The sequence below is a fragment of the Lipophrys pholis genome (genome assembly GCF_963383615.2).
Source record: "Lipophrys pholis genome assembly, chromosome: 1".
NCBI classification, from domain to species: Eukaryota; Metazoa; Chordata; class Actinopteri; order Blenniiformes; family Blenniidae; genus Lipophrys; species Lipophrys pholis.
In genome coordinates, this window is record NC_137635.1 from 11289873 (window position 1) to 11307510 (window position 17638).

Below are 17638 nucleotides of genomic sequence, written 5' to 3' on the forward strand. Positions count from 1 at the left end.
ACGTCCTCCCCGCTCGCGTCGCCATGTGCCTGTGGACACACGGTCGGGAGTAAAATCCACCAGCACGCTCGATCAACGCTCCTCCGTTCCCTCCCTGCATAGCAAAGACAACTGGCGAAGTGCAGCACGTCAAGGTTATTCAAACAGACACAAATAACACGCACCGACACAGACGAGGCTCCGAGGCCCGGCCGACAGATTAGCGGGATTTGGAGGTTTCCTCTGGCGTTTAAAACACACAGACGGGAGACAGCGAAGTGTGCCACAGGAACTCTCAAATCAATAAGACACGAGCCACTGCCAATCGGGATTAAAGGTAAGTGTCGGAATCTCGGGGTCAATTTTGAGGATCTTTGAACGGCGTCAGGATGCAATGTGGTTCGAACCCCCGGGGTGTCAAACATAAAGTATGTGGGCCGAAACACAAGACGCTCCAATCAGGTCGAACCATCAAGCAAATGGTGAAAATTTCAAAGAAAACAGATTTATTTTTTTTTTTAACAAAAAAGTAGTCGACACAACGCAACACTGAGACCCGAGCTGAGATATCGGAGGTGCTGCAATGAAAGCTTAACAAACTCACTTCAAAGTCATATTGTCAGGGTGAATTCCTAAAACCATGAACAATGCCACTTCACTCTATTTTGCACCAGAACGTTTCATCAAAATTAGCTTTATATTGAGATTGGAGCCATTTTCGGTAGTAAACATCAACGTTTCCATCACGTACATCCCGCGTCACAACAACGAAAAACTTTAAAGTTTAAATTTAAACGTTATTACCGGTTCCCGCACTCAAGATGAAATTAGACCGACTGTGGTTCCTGAACTGAAATGAATTTGACACCGCTGCTCGAGTAGGACGCTTCTGAAACGTATTTAATTTTATTCAATGCCTCACATCGTATCCTGTCTGCGTCACATCCTTACATTTTTACATTGGAATTCATATCGTTTTCACCGAGCTGCAATGTTGTCAGTGTTTCTGTCGTTTCCATATAAACGTGAAACTTTTCTGAAATGCAAAAAAACCAAAGTTTTAATTGAGCGTTTCAAATGGATGGACTTTAAAAGATGGCTTCATTGTGACTTTGCACTTATTCTTTATTTTTTTCTTGTTCAGTTGTTGTAAAGGACAACAAGCAAAGAAAATGATTGCTTGTTTGTCTGACTGATTACTTTTTAAGGAATCGTCGTATAAGTACAAAAACAGAATTCCAAGAAAGACCAAAATGGTTATTGCCAAAAGTCAACCTAAACTGACTTGAACCATCCGTCCACCTCAACTCACTCCGTCATCTCCTCCTGCTTTTTGACAGTGTACTCAGACTTCGGTATACCTTTACGATAACTACAGCCACTCAAGGACTCCGTCTCTTTTCAGTAAACGTTCACATCATTCTTGGGTCACTTACATAAACACATTGTTCTGTGTTTAAACTGTCGGTGTGTTTTTTTGTCCAACGACCCATGAACCTATGGTTTAGAGCGAATAGTTCTCTGCGGCATGTGTGTGTGGTGTCAATACGAAAACAGACGACAGCACCCACTAGTGGCCCAACATGCCAACTACATCGTTTTCAGCGTTTCTACCATTTCGGTGTAAACACAAGACTTTTCTGAAACGATGCGTTTTCACTTGGAACTTTTTAAAGCGTCTTAACCTCTGTGCTTCTTGGTTACTTCTTCGCTGCTGTTGTCCTCAACAATGTCCATCTAATACCTCCAGGAACCGTCTCCCGCATCCAGTGGGTGCCGTTTATCCTTTAATAGTTTGAAATGTTTTATTCAAGATGTAGAAAAGACTAAAGGTTCTCAAACAAGCCCCCACAGACTTTATATTTCCAACAATATGAAACAAGAGACTATGTGATGGATAAATCCATGATGAAAATCACTGCAGCTTCGCGGTACGATTGGTCAATTCATGCCTTTGATTCTAAGAGAAAGACACACTTTCTTTAACATGTTTCGTCACTGCAGCTCCCACCGCTCGCCACCACATGCCCCCCGGATCATATCACTCCCCCACACATGCACAGTTTAATGATCCGTCGTCGTCGGTGTTTTATGACATCTGTGGAGGGAGGGAGGGAGCAATAGGGTAGAGAAAGGGGTTGCCATGGCAACTGGGGCTCCTAAATTTCACGGGTTCACTTCGTGTCGTGGGAGAGGAGAGATTGGTTACAAAAAAAAAAAAAAAAAAAGACACGTTGGTGGTGCCGAGGCTGTGATAAGCAGCTCAACCTGTGACACAGGAGGCAGCACATCTGTCTGCACACAGATGTTACACACCTGTTAGCTTCCTGCAGTCAGCAGAGTCAACCTCGTCTCGCCTGTCTCATCACATCCAAACAAAACTGTGTTTACCATAATGTTCCTTTATAGAATAACATCATATATGTTGCCATGTAGGGCAAAAAAAACAAAACAAAACACCATTTACGAAGCAAATAAAATGAGAATGAGTTGAAATGGGCCAGTCGTCCTCTGATGTGAGAATTGAAACTAAACAGATCACATACAGACCAGCATGACTCACATGTAGATCCTAAACACTATCCTGATCATTAACTTTCAGGTTCTCTATCAGTCCCTAGTGGTCTGCCGGGGGTACTGCTTTAACTGCAGCAGGAGGAACATGCATGTGCACGGACAATGTGCATGTTATTTATTTCATGCAAATAACAGGAAACACGTGTCTCAGTTTGTGATCCGAATATGTCATCAATTACATGAAGTATGTGTTTGATCTAAAGTCAATACTGGGTGTGTGTGTGTGTGTGTGTGTGTGTGTGTGTGTGTGTGTGTGTGTGTGTGTGTGTGTGTGTGTGTGTGTGTGTGTGTGTGTGTTGTCCTGCCCCTGACTGGCTGATAAGTGCTGCAGTCTGATTGGCTGCCTGGTTACTGCAGTCTCTGTATTCTCGCAGCACTTGAGATTCAGATGGAGGAGGATAAATACACAAACTCCTCCGCTGCCTTTTTTCTATCATTCCTTCCACATTTCACTGCAGCTCCAGTGTCACAAGGAGCATTTATCAAGTCCCAGAGAGCCGAGATGAGTAAATGAACTCCAGACACGAGACACATGCATCACCCTGCATCAGAGGGAAGCCATGTCTCCTGTTTGGTTTCCTCACAATAGGCTGGCAGCTCGGCTCGGCTCGCCTCTGATTGGATGACGGGGGGTGATGCTGCTCTGCAGCTGGATTACAGGCACTGTGCTGATGTCAGGCCGCGTGCACGTCAACGTGCGCGAGTTTGGTCACCGAGAAGCAGAGAGACAGGCTGACCAGCCCCAACAGGAAACAGGTAGTCAGACATCTGGACAAGACACACACACACACACACACACACACACACACACACACACACACACACACACACACACAGACACACACACACACACACACACACACACACACACACACACACACACACACACACACACACACACACACACACACACACACACACGGTATCAGACCTCAAAGTCATTTCACTATGAACTGAGAGTGAAAACGTAGAAGAAAATAAGCGAAGCCTCAGCTGAAGATTTGCTGCTCGCTGCTAATCTTCCCTGACAGAGACGGAGCACTGCTCATGAATAAATTAACATCTGGCCTGGACCACAGGCACGCCGAGCGCTCGCTGCACCCACAGGGACCGTGTGTGGCGCATGTGAGCAACCTAAATACCCATACACGCATGTTTTCATCATATCTGGACAATAATACTGAACAGGGCAGGACTGATGGCTTATGTTAATGATAACTTAATGTATTTTGCAGACAGTTCAGTCATAAAACAAACAAATGGTCAACAAAGTTACAATATAGCAAATTGGATCAAATTTCTAAGATTATTGGAGAAAACTCTGATAAAAAATGCAAAAATATTTCTTTAAACAAATTTGCCAAAAAAGATTTACAAAGGTTTGTTTATCAGCTTGTGAATCCTCTTTTCACGTTGATGTACAGCTACTACTTTGAAAAAAACTCCAGTTATTTATATAACTTATTGATGTAGCACCTTTCATACAGCTCAAAATGGTCCACAATATGAAAAAAACATTACAACTTAAAAGCATCAGCTAAATATTAAAAGATGGACCTTTAAATGTAAGTCGAAACGAAAACGTACTGAGGAAAAATATATATATATATTTTAACCATATAAGGATCTATAAGAGCAAAAACTTTCACAATGAATAGGTTCGTCACTCCTGATCTAAACAAATGCAAACAAACCAAAGCAATAAATACAAAATAACTCCATTTTCAACACAAAGGTCTTCCAGAACTCTTCCAGAGTGGTTATACTGGTGTAAAAAAATGTAAAATACATTATCAATCACAAAACTGCTCAAATTCACACTTAGAGTCAGCAGTTAAGTCAGGGATGTCAAACATAAGGCAAATGGGCCAAAATAGGCCCACAGGAGGCACCACAACAAGGAAAAACTTTAAAGTTTAAACTGAAAGGTTATTATAGCTCTAATTTACCGGTCTGGTCCACTCAAGATAAAATTGGGCTGCTCAGAACTAAAATGTGTTCAACCTCCCTGAATTAAACCAACAAACAACAACAGCAATGAAACGCAGTGCAAACCATGGCGTTCACATGCTCACGCTGGCCTGCACTAGGATGAAAACACCCTGACTGGTCAAGCCACACAATATCTACATATAAAGATTAGAAGTCGGCCATACGGACATGTTTGAAAAGCACATCCTTAAAAACCAACGGTTTCTTTGACTTTCAATCTTATGTCAATAATATAAAGTCAAGACTGTGAAGTGGGGGGAAAAAAAGAGAAGAAAATGTTGAATTCACCGTTAATATATTGTGAATTACCTTTCAAACGCGTGTGATTTCACTGACGTATACGAGTGACCTTGAGCCCCAAAGGAAGCAGACATGAGTTGCACTGTGTGGGCAGCAGCAGGCTTCAGCGTTACAGAGTCCAAAGTTAATTAGGAAATTGCTCGGTAAATCAATAGAGCACTTTAGCTGCGTGTTCAACATCAGCACGGCTGTTGCCTCCCTCTGCTGACTCCCCGGACTCAAGACCGCGAACCTCACAGAGACTCTTGAGGGGCGGCTGCCATTTTAATGTCCGACACAGTTTAATTATCAATCTTCATTCAGATGAGGGTAACTCATAGAGCTGAAGTCCAGCCAGAGATCATCAACTAATCCAGGGGTGTCAAACGTAAGAGCCGAGCCCCGTGCTCCAAAACTGGCCTGTAAGAGGCTCCAGTCTGGTCAAACCACCAAGAAAATAGATTGAACATTGATTTTATTTTTTTTTTTAACTAATTTCTTAAGAGACACAACACAACACTGAGACCCGAGCTGAGATATCGATGATACTGCCCATGAACGGTAGCAAACTGGCATTATCCTCCAAGCCGTGCTGTCAGGGTGAGTTTGTAAGAACATCCATGATGCAACAGTTGTAGGAAATTTAAAATCGGCTTCATGTTGAGATTGAAGTCATTTTCTGTTATAATTATTAGATTTTGGCAAAAATATGAATATTTTTATCACGTGCACTCTGTGGCACAACAAAGAAAAATTATGATGTTTAAATTTTAAGGTTATTATGGCGCTATTTTACCCGTCCAGCCAAGATGAAATTGGGCTGGATGTGGTCCCTGAACTAAAATTTGTTTGACAAACCCTGAATATCCAAAAGCATAACTATGTTTACTTGCTATATGGAGTTAATTTAATGGTCACGATAAGAAAAGCACATTCAATACTTCCAGACAGAAATCATCAATTTGTCAATAGCGTGTTCATTTCTGCATTTTTACAAAGCGTTTCCGGCTTTATTAAAACCGACACTTTGAAATGTGCCACAGAACAACGAGGGGTCATTTCAGGACGAGCCGGGGAAGCTGAGTTTAATCAGCGTTTACCGTCGGCACCTCGCCGGAGCTGAATTTTCTTTCTCGAAACTACCTGATATTGTGTGTCTGGACCAGCCTTCCCTCTTTAAGTTGAGCTCTGTGTGAATAAACAAGCTTCTGTCTGTCTGATCCAGGCAGCGCTCCTGCTGCTCATCTTCAAAATGTCCGATTCAGCCGGAGAGCAGCAGGTTTTTTTTTTTTTTTCTGTCTCACCCAAACACACACACACACACACACACACACACACACACACACACACACACACACACACACACACACACACACACACACACACACACACACACACACACACACACACACACACACACACACACACACACACACACACACACACACACACACACACACACACACACACACACACACAGAACCATCCCTCTATGTCGTGACTCTCAGCTGGACCGGAGCCAGACATCAACACCTCACCCACAGAGAGCACGCAAAGCATTCAACCAGCAAATGAAACAATCCTCTGGGTTTCTTTTGTCCATCTTTAGACACTCTGGTGATTCCCTGATCACATCCAAATCATCCTTTCGCTAACCACGACATCATCCAGGGGCGTCATATAAATGACATGTAAAAACCCTCAGTAAATCACAGATACGATCCGAAACATCACGATATATTGAGATTTTCTGATTCATCTCACAATTCCAACACACACGATCACACACATTGTATCTGGGTGCTATTATCATTTCTTGTCCAGAGAAAGAATCAAAAGGGAAAGTAAATTAAGCTAAACTCACAGGATTAACTAAACTAGTGAGCAACCAACCGTGACGAGAAATCCTACAATTAATTCCGGAATGGTGGATGTTATTCTTGTATGTTGACGGGAGTCATAGTCGTCGTTTCCTCCAACAATGTGCCATTTAAGAAACACGTTGTGGGATAGCAGGTGATAAACATACCAGTCATATAGAGCTCATTGCAACGTGCCCTGTGACACTGAGTCCGAGAACGCACCTTGGGTGTCAAACATAAGGCCAGTGAGCCAAAACCAGGCCGCAACAGGCTCCAATCTGGCTAAATCAGCAAGCAAAGTTTTAAAAATGTCCAAGAAAACAAGAGTATATAAAACCACCTGTAATGCAACAGCTATAGGAGGACTTTTTTGGGCATTTCGCTGTATTTTGTAAAACTAAAATTGGCTTTATGTTGAGATTATAACCATTTTCCTTAGTAATTGTTTAGTTTTGTGAAAATATCGACATTTTCATCACATATACTCTGTGCTGAAACAAACAAAAAAATACACTTTCTAGTTCAAATTTAAAGGTTATTATGGCACTATTCTACCGATCCGGCTCATCCCACTCAAGATGAAATTAGGTTGAACGTTGCCTCTAAACTGAAATGTGCTCTACAATGTAATCACCACGTAGGAAATGTTGTGTACACAAACACACTCAGTGGGATTAACTCAATACACCGTGTTGTGATTTCCCTGCGTTAAACACTAAACTGTGGGCGGCGACACAAAAGGCAGAGAGTGTGGTTGGTTCAGTGAAATGAGGGGAGAGAACGGGTTAAATCTGCTGAGATGCAATTGTGTGTGTGTGTGTGTGTGTGTGTGTGTGTGCTGAATAAATGAATGGACTGTCCCAGTTCTTAGTGTCGATGTTCCACTGCAGAGGAGAGAAGAGCGAGCAGGGCTGCGGGGAAGCGGAGGATGGGAGGATAAAAGGCCTAACTAACAACATCCACATCTTCTCTGTCGTTCTCTCCCTCTCTCTGCCCACTCTCCAATTTCCTCCCTTTATTTCCAGCACTCCGTCAGCTCTCCCACTTCATCAATCGCTCGCCTTGATCTCACTCCATCTCCCTCGGCACGCCGTCTCTAATAACCCTTCATTTTCATTTGATTTCCTCCTTTTCCCCCCCCTCTCTTTCTCGCAGCATGTTAGGGATGTGTTCACTCTCCCCTCCTCTCTTCAGCCCACCAATCACACAGCTCCGCCAGGCTCTGCACCAATCCTCTGGCACAAAACAACATGCTCCCATTATTCTCCTGCGAGTCAAACATCAATCTCATGTCCTGCTGTTTCTTTATTGCATTTGTTTCCTTTAAGGTCTCGGACTTCTCCGTCCTCTGCCCTGCAATGGAGTCTTTCTATAATTCATAGCACTCTCTCCCGGGTTTAGCCTCCATGTTTCACTTGTCAGACAGTAACTCCATGGAATCTGGTGCTCCAGCTTGGGAACCATCACGTATTTAACTTCTGGATAAATGACCTTACTCCCATTTGAAGACATTAGCAAGCCACTTTTTCGTTTTCTAATATAGACCGACACTGCGCAGGAGGAAAGTGTTGCTATTTCAACAGTTTCACAGTGAGAAGTGACAAAACGCGGCAACAGTGGGCAGAGGAGAAAGTTTTATGCTGAATCCCTGATCTTTTCATGAGTCATTTCTCACATTTCGTCGGTTACTTTGTTTTTCTGTTGAATATTAAAGCAGCAGAGGTGAGAAATGACTGCAGCTAAACGGAACAGCAGAGGTCTGAGGGTGGACGTTTCTGAAAACACTCCGTCATGTAAATAAGGGAAAATGCAAACTTTCTGGAAACGCTGCTACTGCACATGCGCATCAAGGACCGTAATAAACAATTGTTCTGCACATGCTCAGTAGCTGGACAATAAGAACGATGTTTCCTCTGTCGTGTCACGACTCCCAGGCCATTTTCTCCTGGAACTTGGTCGTTTTATAGTTGACAGCCACCGGAAAAACAATCCTACTTGGTGATCTGTCCATACGAGTGTCCGTGCAGTCCCATTATTGTTGTTTATTGTACATCGTTGTGACCAAACACTAAAAAACAAACATTATCTTCAGCATTTCTGACGTTTCCGTTGAAACAGACGTCGTTTTCAAAACGCTGCCATGTAAACACAAAACTTGTGTGAAGCAAAAAATGCAAAAATGATGTGTTTTCACTTGAAACGTTGTCATGTACATGGGATAATTAGGGAGAAGGGTTGGGATATATTGACTCGATGGGTGCATCCCATCCCCCGCTAAGCAAATCCACCCCAGCACACACGCAATCTGAAGTTTAACGCATGTGGGGGCAGAGTGAAAGAAGATGAAGAGGAGACAAAGAGAAATGGAAAGACCATTTTATGTGCTGCTGTGGCTGCGATCATGACCGCCGTGATCATGACCTGTCTCAGGTGCTTCGCTGGGCGTTTGGGCAAGAAGGTTATCAGAAACAGCACCGGTGCAATCAGTGACAAGGAGATCATACGGTTAATTAATCACAGATGTAATGGATTTCGCCCATTCGGGACATTTGAAAACGGGATCTTCTCGCTCATCCAGCTGAGAGGCTAATTGTTGGTCAGATTGAGTTTTCTCAATCAGCAGCGGAGGACAAAGACTCGTCGAGTGAGCAGGTTTCAAATATGAATCTTGGCTTAAATAAGCGTCAGGGGATTAATGCGGCACAATGCCTGGTCACAGGGGAGTTCTATGTGTGTGCCCACCTCCCTCCAGCGCCCCCCCCCCGCTACCAGGAGCTGAAGTGTGGCAGAACAATGCAGCCTGCTGCCAGCTGACACACACCCGTGGAGGGATGGAGAGATCCGGGTGGGGGGAGAGAGAAAGAGAGGCAGCGAGAGAGTCGAGTCCTGCCCAAAAATAAACCTCAGAAGAAGCAGCGTGTCCCTCCCCCCCCCCCACCCACCCCGCGACCTCGCATCCTCGTCTCACTTCGGGATAAAAGACGCCTCAGTCATCGCTGCCTGCTCGAGACCTTTGTTTAGTGTCATCCCCTCCTACCTCATGTCTTATTCTCAAGTGAATGCACAGATTTATTCATGGCACAATGTAACCAGCTGGGTTTTTTCAGCTGTCGGCGTACTTTAAATTACGTTCAAGCCATCTCGACGTTAAAGCTTGAGCGTCAACACAGTTTACCATCTTACTTCGTGTCGCATATACAAGCGGACATTGGTTTCACTCAGATCTTCTTCATATAGCTGTGCAATCCAAAACAAATATGTGTGCCGTTACAAAATACTAGGATATAATCGTATTTTTGAACACTATGCCTCCTTTAAATGGTTTTCTTTTGTCCGGACAAAACTCTGCAAAAAACATGTCACGTTCACATAGAGACATGAAAAGCCCCTTTGCCTGAACTCAAGAGAAAATTATAATAGGAAAATACATTTTGCTTGCTTACACACGATTAATGATCCAGGAGATTGTCTTTATAGGTTTGTTGTTTTGTGATAAACAGCAGACAAGAAAAGAACACAGAAAGAAAACAGCTCCAAAAAGAGTTTCAAATGTTTTCAGCCCCCCAAAAATACTTAAAAAATAAATTGAAATAAATAAATAAATAAATAAACCGAATTAAAAAATCCATTTAAATGTATTCCGAAATTTAGATAATTAAAGAAATTTGTAAAAATGTGTCATGTTACTTGAGTAAACTATTTTGAACAAATGTCCGAAAAAAAGGCTATTAAAAAAAACAACAACTCATGGCGACAACAAGAAACAACAGCAAAAACCCTCTGAAATAAGAAAACTATTATCCTTGATTTATAAAAAAAACATAGAAATTTTAAAAAGTAAAAATGTATTGTGGTGCTAAAAAAAAATAAAAAAAATGACCAAAACATTGCTCATGTATGTAATTCTTAAACCATGTTCTGATTGTGGAGTCAGGGCCTGTGTTATTTGAGGTGAAGGTCGGAGGTCACCACTGAGCCGGCGCCACACTCTGGACGAGCTCCAAAACGATAAAGGAAACAGTTTGGAGACGGAGAAGCGATGCCAAACTCTGTCTGAGTGGACTGTTTCCATTACTCTGTTCCTGCCTTGAAGCCTTTTTGGTTCGACACGCTGATTCTTGTCCCGGTGCCAGTTTGACTCCCCGCTGGAGGCAGCATCGCCCTCTTCCACTGCTAATTCAGCTCTTTGCACACACATCACTGTTTGTGCTCCAAAATGAGTCAAACATATGACGAGGCTTCATCCCAACGAGCCTGCGCTGCCGTTTTAGTAGTGCTAACGCCAATCAGTGAGTCAGCGTGAGTGTCGGCCAGGTGGTCGGCCAAAAGCATAGCAGAGCATCCAAACCTTCTGATGAGCAAGGCAATCTGCTTCTGTCCGGTGAGCTGCCAGCGAACCGATCTGTAAACCATCACCACAACTTTCCTCTTGTCTTGCAGCTTAAGAGCTCACATGTTTGTTTGGTGCGTTCAGCTAATAGCTCTAATGGCAGCCGGCGCTGCTAATGCACGACTTTTGTTTTTCCAGCTTCCTGAAACCAGAAACATAAAGAACACAGCACCCGATGCATTACTGGATCAATTCTAAACAGAGAGCTGCAAGTCAAAGGAGGCAGACCTCATGCAGCCTTGTTTGTCACGTTGCAACCGGGAGTTGACGTTTGGTGTGTAATTATCACCAAAATGTAACGGAACATGCAGTTTGTTCACAGATTTTTAATGTTAGAGCGCTGGATAAGAAAAATGGAACAATTTGTCTTGTGAAGTACAGATAACTGGTACATCTACTGAAATACAGTAATGCCGTCTCTCAAACCAAACAGGAGTTGATTTCACCATGAGAAATGCCAAATATGCAGCACAAAGTGCTTTACAGGTTTAAAAAATAAAATAAAAATGGTTGCCAAAGTTCAGTCTGTGCACATACAATCACCAAAATGTGTGATTTGAGTCAGAGTTGACGTTCCCAACAAACAAAACATTTTCTCAATAGCTGTGCTTGAGAGGTTGATTATGGTTTTCAAGGAAGTGACTCCTTTGTCCCTCCTGTGATTAATGCCTGCGACGGGCAGGAGTCCCAACCACCGACGAATACAACTTTGTCAAACGCAGGCATCAAGATATCAACGTGTATTCATTAGATATATTCATCATTTGGCTTCAAACCAAAATGTGCCCAGAGCAGTGCTGCAGTGTGAAGCTTTGCACCAAAATCCAGTGCTGACGTCCATCGACATTCGTGGTGAAGCAGTTTGAAGTTAAACTGGTTAAAGTGGAAATCGTGGTGGGAAGTAGACGAGTTTTCCAGTCGGATCAAACGGTTTGGTGCCACTGTGAAATCACCATTAAAGAAAACAATCAGTGCAGTCCACTCAGGGATCCTTCCAGGAAGTGATCCATCCATCTATTTATCTTTCTACTACACCCGATTAATTCCACTCCGGGGCGACAGGAGGACTGGAGCTGATCTCAGCTGATGCGGGCTAAAAGCCACCAGGCCATTACAGAGCCGACACGCCAACGCGACACAATTCAAAGAATCAATTCGACTCTAATCTGAGCAAAGTGTCTTTGGATAATAGGAGGAGGACGACGCTCTACTGGAAAACATGTAAGTTCAGGGAGAACATGCAGACACCAAACAGAAAGGCCACGAACACAGGCATCTATTAACCTTACACGTTTTCTACTGGGGGAGAAAACCAGAAAAGACAACAGAGAACAATCCACTCTAAACATGAACAATGGCAGTAGACAGACATTCGTATGGACAGACGACCAAGTTGGATTGTTATTACGGTGACTGTCGACTGTAAAACTACCAAGTCCAGGAAAATATGGACTGGGAGTCATGACACGACGGAGGAAACATTGTTCTGATTGTGCACACGGCCGTGGTGCACATGCAACAGCAGCATCCTTTCGGCTGTCAATACGAAGACAAAGTTCGAGTCCAAAGTTCCACATTGGGAATCGTTTTCCCAAAGTTGCATTTTCAGTGGCTCTCGGCAGCGTTGTCATGTAAACAGACACCCAAAACGTGACGCGAGTTTTGCGTCGTGGCTCTAAAACGTGGGTCAGACGTTTCCGCCCACAGTTCACTCACTGCATCAAAACTGAAGCGTCCTCAGAGAAGATGGATGTTTTTCTCTTTGTTGTGGACACAAAGAGGAAAAAAAGTGTGTCCACTTAATATTTTCTGACAGCTTGTTGCACGGCGGTGTGACAGGCGTATAAAGTGGAAGGCAGGTAATGAGGTGGCATGATCCGCGGACGGTTGAGGAGATTTTTTTGCCCCCCTGGTGCCAAGGATCAGCCCCGGGGAGACGGAGTTATAGATTTACCTTGAGTGAGCCCTGGATAGCTGATACTCCCGCCATGGTGTTGCGCTACAAAACACCCGGGAAGCTGCTGACGTCACCCCACTTACCACAGCAACACGTTCCCGTAACCTGTTGCCCCCTAAAAGCCAAAGCATCATGCGGCGATCGCGTTTCAGCCGCCGTCAAGGTCAAAGCTCTTCTCCTCCATCTTTACTCGTCAGGCTCAATGTTAGAGCCTTCAGTTCCTGTCTGAGCGTCCTGGACGCATCATGAACGTCGCCGTGCAGCAGTTTTCGTCATTAACTGCTGCATCTGTGCACGCCGTGGCCTCAACCACATCAAAGTTTCTCAACTCTGTCAGTCCGCTACAGCGGAGGACATTCAGACACATGCCACTGTCCTTTCACCTACAATGAGGCATACGGTGAAAACGATACCAATTCCAATGTAAAGATGGAAGGATGTGACGCAAACACAATAAAATGTGAGACATCAATAAATGTTGTTTCAGACGCGTCCTATTAGAGCAGCGGTGTCAAACTCTTTTTAGTTTAGGAGTCACATTCAGCCTAATTTCATCTTAAGTGGGCCAGACTGGTAATATAGTCCAATAATAACCTTTAAATTAAAAGTTTTTCTTTGTCATATACGTGAAAATGTTGATATTGTTGCAAAAACCAAACAATTACTACAGAAAATGACTCTAATCTCAATGTAAAGGCAATTTAATGGAACTTTCTGAAAAAATAAATAAATAAAAAACCGTTGCCTTATGGGTGTTTTTACAAACTCCCCCTGACAGCATAGCTCTAAGGCTACTTTGATAGCAACCAGGTAGCGAGCTTTCACGGCAGCGACATCTCAGCTCGAATCTCGGGTGTATAAATCTATGTTTTCTTTGTATTTTCTAAAATTTGCTTGGAGCCTGTTGCGGGCTGGATTTGTCCCACAAGCCTGGTGACTGACTCTCCTGGATTAGATGACTTTATGTTCTAAATATTAGTTTTCCGTAGTAATTGTTTGATTTTGTGAAAACATCAACATTTTCGTCACGAATACTCTGCGCCACGACAAAGAAAAACTTTCCAGGTTAAATTTAAAGGTTACACTATTTTACCGGTGCAGCCCACTCGAAATAAAATTAACCTGAACTAAAATATGTTTGACACCCCTGGTTTTAGGTGAGGAAAATTACCGAGGAAAGCTTAAACTGTCACGAGGGAAAATAAACTTCATTGTAATTCATCAGCTGGGAAAATATTCCCCGTGTACCGTCACAGCACAGCTGGGTTATTAACACATTGAAAGAAAAACTTTATTTTCATGTGACCCCCCGCCAGGGTCGCCTCTCTTTACGTTGACCTTGATGGGAATGAGGTCAGCTGTATTGGATCCACACACACACGCACACACGCACACACGCACACGCGCACACGCACACACACACACACACACAGGTCAACACAGTTATTCAAGCACTGAACTCTACATCAACGTCCAACACATTTACACTCAGCTTATTGATCACAAGTCAGACCTATTGATCACCTCACAGAGATGCTGGTGTGTCAAGTCTTAACTTTGTCCTTGTACCATGACACACACACACACACACACACACACACACACACACACACACACACACACACACACACACACACACACACACACACACACACACACACACACACACACACACACACACACACACACTAACCGCAGGGTGTGACTGCAGACGCTTTGGGCCGTGTTACAGTTTTTCCACCCAATTAAAAGCAAAACATGATGCCGGTTGGTGAAAAAAAACACACGATTAAGGTTGCAATTAAAATAAAAAAACAAAAAAGGGAAGCACTATTTGAAAACAATTAGACTTGAAGTATAATTTGATGATGAAAATGAGGAAATCTGAAAGTTTAGTGCGTGCCTATGGGTCGTATATATCTATTTCTATTGTTTTCCCACAGTAATAATAGCAGCACAGCGAGTTCCTCACATCTGTCAGGGATGTTTTATAACTCTGCAATAGCAGTGTCACTACTGCTGCTTAAAATACTCCTCCACTGATCCCCCCCGTCTTTCTCCTGCATGTGCTCTCTGCTCATCCATCTTTCTGCCTTTTTTTCACCCACCCCCCTCTCAGTAATCCCACTGGGACTACCCCGCGTACCCCACAGAGTGAGTGAGTGTGTGTGTGTGTGTGTGTGTGTGTGTGTGTGTGTGTGTGTGTGTGTGTGTGTGTGTGCTACATCACGACAAAAGAGAAGCTCTTCAACTCCACTAGACCGACACGTCTGAAGCTTTTTCTCTCGCTCTGCTCTCATTCCTCCATCAATTCCCCCTCTTCTTCTTCTTCCTAGACTGATGCTCTCCTTCCAAACTCAGCACCCCCCCCCCCCCCCAACCCCACCCCCACCTCCTCTACCTTTTTCTTTACTTCTCGGGATCGTTTTCTTGCTTTCTTCTTCTTCTCCTCTTCCTCCGCAGCGTTGAGGTTCTCATCCGCCTTCTTCTTCAGTTGCGAGGCGGCGTGCGCCATGCTGCTCCAGCCCAATTAATCCACACAGGTGGGAACGAGAGGAGAAAAGGATGGAGAAAGTCTCTCTCTCTCGGCTCCTGATTGTCTTTTCCTTCCTTCCCAAAGGTGTGGACTTCCTTAGCCTTGTTCTTCTCCTCTTTTGTTGCTCGGCTCCCTCAGGGGCTATCCACACCGTGCAGACGCAAAGGTCCAGAGTGGGGCAGGACGGAGGCAGAACATACTCCTGTGCTTCACTTCCTCCAAATCCACCTCGAGAGGGCGGCTGCTTCCTCTGCTCAGTGCTCAAAGTGCAAAATGATAGCCAATTATCGCAAATATAAAAAAAGAAGAAAATCTTTTGGACACTCAGCGGAATCAGTCCTCTTCATAAACAATACTGTACAAAAAAAGAGCTCATTCGCAGCTTCAATAATAGAGCTTCAGGGTTGGAGGTCCAAGATGAGGATGTTGGTGGAGGTGGTGGTGGTGGTGGTGGTGGGGCTCAAGCTCCAGCCCTCAGCCAAGCAGAGAGCTCTGCTTTGTGGGTAAATGATGAGATCCTGCTGCCTGCCCGGCTGGTTCCCCGAGTCCACCGCCTGCACCTGAACACTGAGCCATCCTCCATGTACACACACTCACACTCACACTGCAGCGTCTCGCCGGGACATATGAAGAGCAGGGGAATGACAGAGGAAAGGAGGCTGAGGAGGAGGAGGAGGAGGAGGAGGGGGGTGCGAATAGGAGGGGGCAGAGAGGTAGAGAAGGAGCAGCTGGGACATAAAGAAGGGATGGATGGATGGATGAATACCTCTGCGTAGTACCAGCTGGCTATGGATGGGAGATGAAGGGAGAGGAAAGGAGGACGAGAATTCACGCAGGGAGAAAAACATCCAACGACACGACGGGAGTCCAGAATATCACAATATGCAGAAACTGTGCAGCCATGACGCTCCTGTTATGAAACTTCCTCATTCAGTTCAGAGACACTGTCCTGATTAACATGCTGCTCTTTGTCTGTGGTCAAACCTGATGAATGAATGAATGAATGAATGAATGAATGAATGAATGAATGAATGAATTAATTAATGAATGGATTAATTAATGGATAAATGAATTAATGAATGGACTTATTTGCATTAAGTTACAAAACAATAATAAAAAAAATAATAAAATTGTGACAAAAAGTATAGAAATTTTTTTTTTTTAAATCAGATGCATTCAGGTTAAAAAAGCATACAAATATATAATATTAAAAAAATAAGAATAAAAAAGCTTAAAACATAAAACCTATTAAATGACATAAAATCGAAAAAGAAAAAAATTGATTGAAAAACCACATGACAACAAATATTGTCATTGGTAATGTTTGTGATTTCAATAATATATCAGACTGTATAGAAATAAAGATGTAATAAGTAACAACAGAAGAAAAAGTTGACAACAAATCAAATTTATAGTATAAAAATTATATAAAGTAACATTAAAATTTAAAAACACTTTTTATAATTACTCAAGAGACAGATGAACCGCGTATAAATATATATTAAAACAAAAACATTGAAGGTGTGTTTACATGAAAAAAGTTCAAACTGATTTCATCCATCAAGACAAACATTTTGGTTCGGTTCATTAAAATCAGCTTTTTTCTTTTTTATAATCTGGTCAAATGTTTCTCAGATATGATTGCATCACTTTAAGACTGTTTGCAGCTTTTTCTTTTGTCTTTTGATTATTTTCAGGGTTAAAAACTGCTTGTTGTAAAACTTGGTCACGTTCAGGAGAACACAGACTCTCTAGTGGACAGACGAAGTTGGATTGATGTTACGGCGACCGTCAAAATAAAACTCTCAAGTCCCAGGAGAATAGGGACTGGGAGTCATGACACTGAGGAAACTGTTAAAATCCATCAACTCAACACAAGATCTAGCGACTACGGCCGTGGAGACGAGGACCAGTAGCGTTTCAAAACAGTTGTGTTTTCGTCCATTCCCACGGAGACGGAATGTTTCCAAATAGTTCCACCATGGGAACCATTTTGAAAAGGTTATGTAGTCAGTGGCTGCGAACATCGTTGTCGTGTAAACAGACCGCTAAAGCACGACGACCAT

The 17638-nt window shown here is 43.3% G+C and overlaps 1 protein-coding gene across 1 annotated transcript in view; it reads right to left on the reverse strand.

The window, feature by feature from the left end:
* LOC308109195 (ankyrin-1-like) overlaps window positions 1–15551 on the reverse strand; it is a gene marked incomplete at its 5' end in the record, with an annotated part of 105367 nt that extends 89816 nt beyond the window's left edge. Inside the window, one exon of the mRNA XM_080462619.1 lies at window positions 15438–15551. Coding sequence (XP_080318745.1) covers window positions 15438–15551 — 114 coding nt within the window. The remainder of the gene's footprint in view (window positions 1–15437) is intronic.
* Window positions 15552–17638: the final 2087 nt, after the last annotated feature.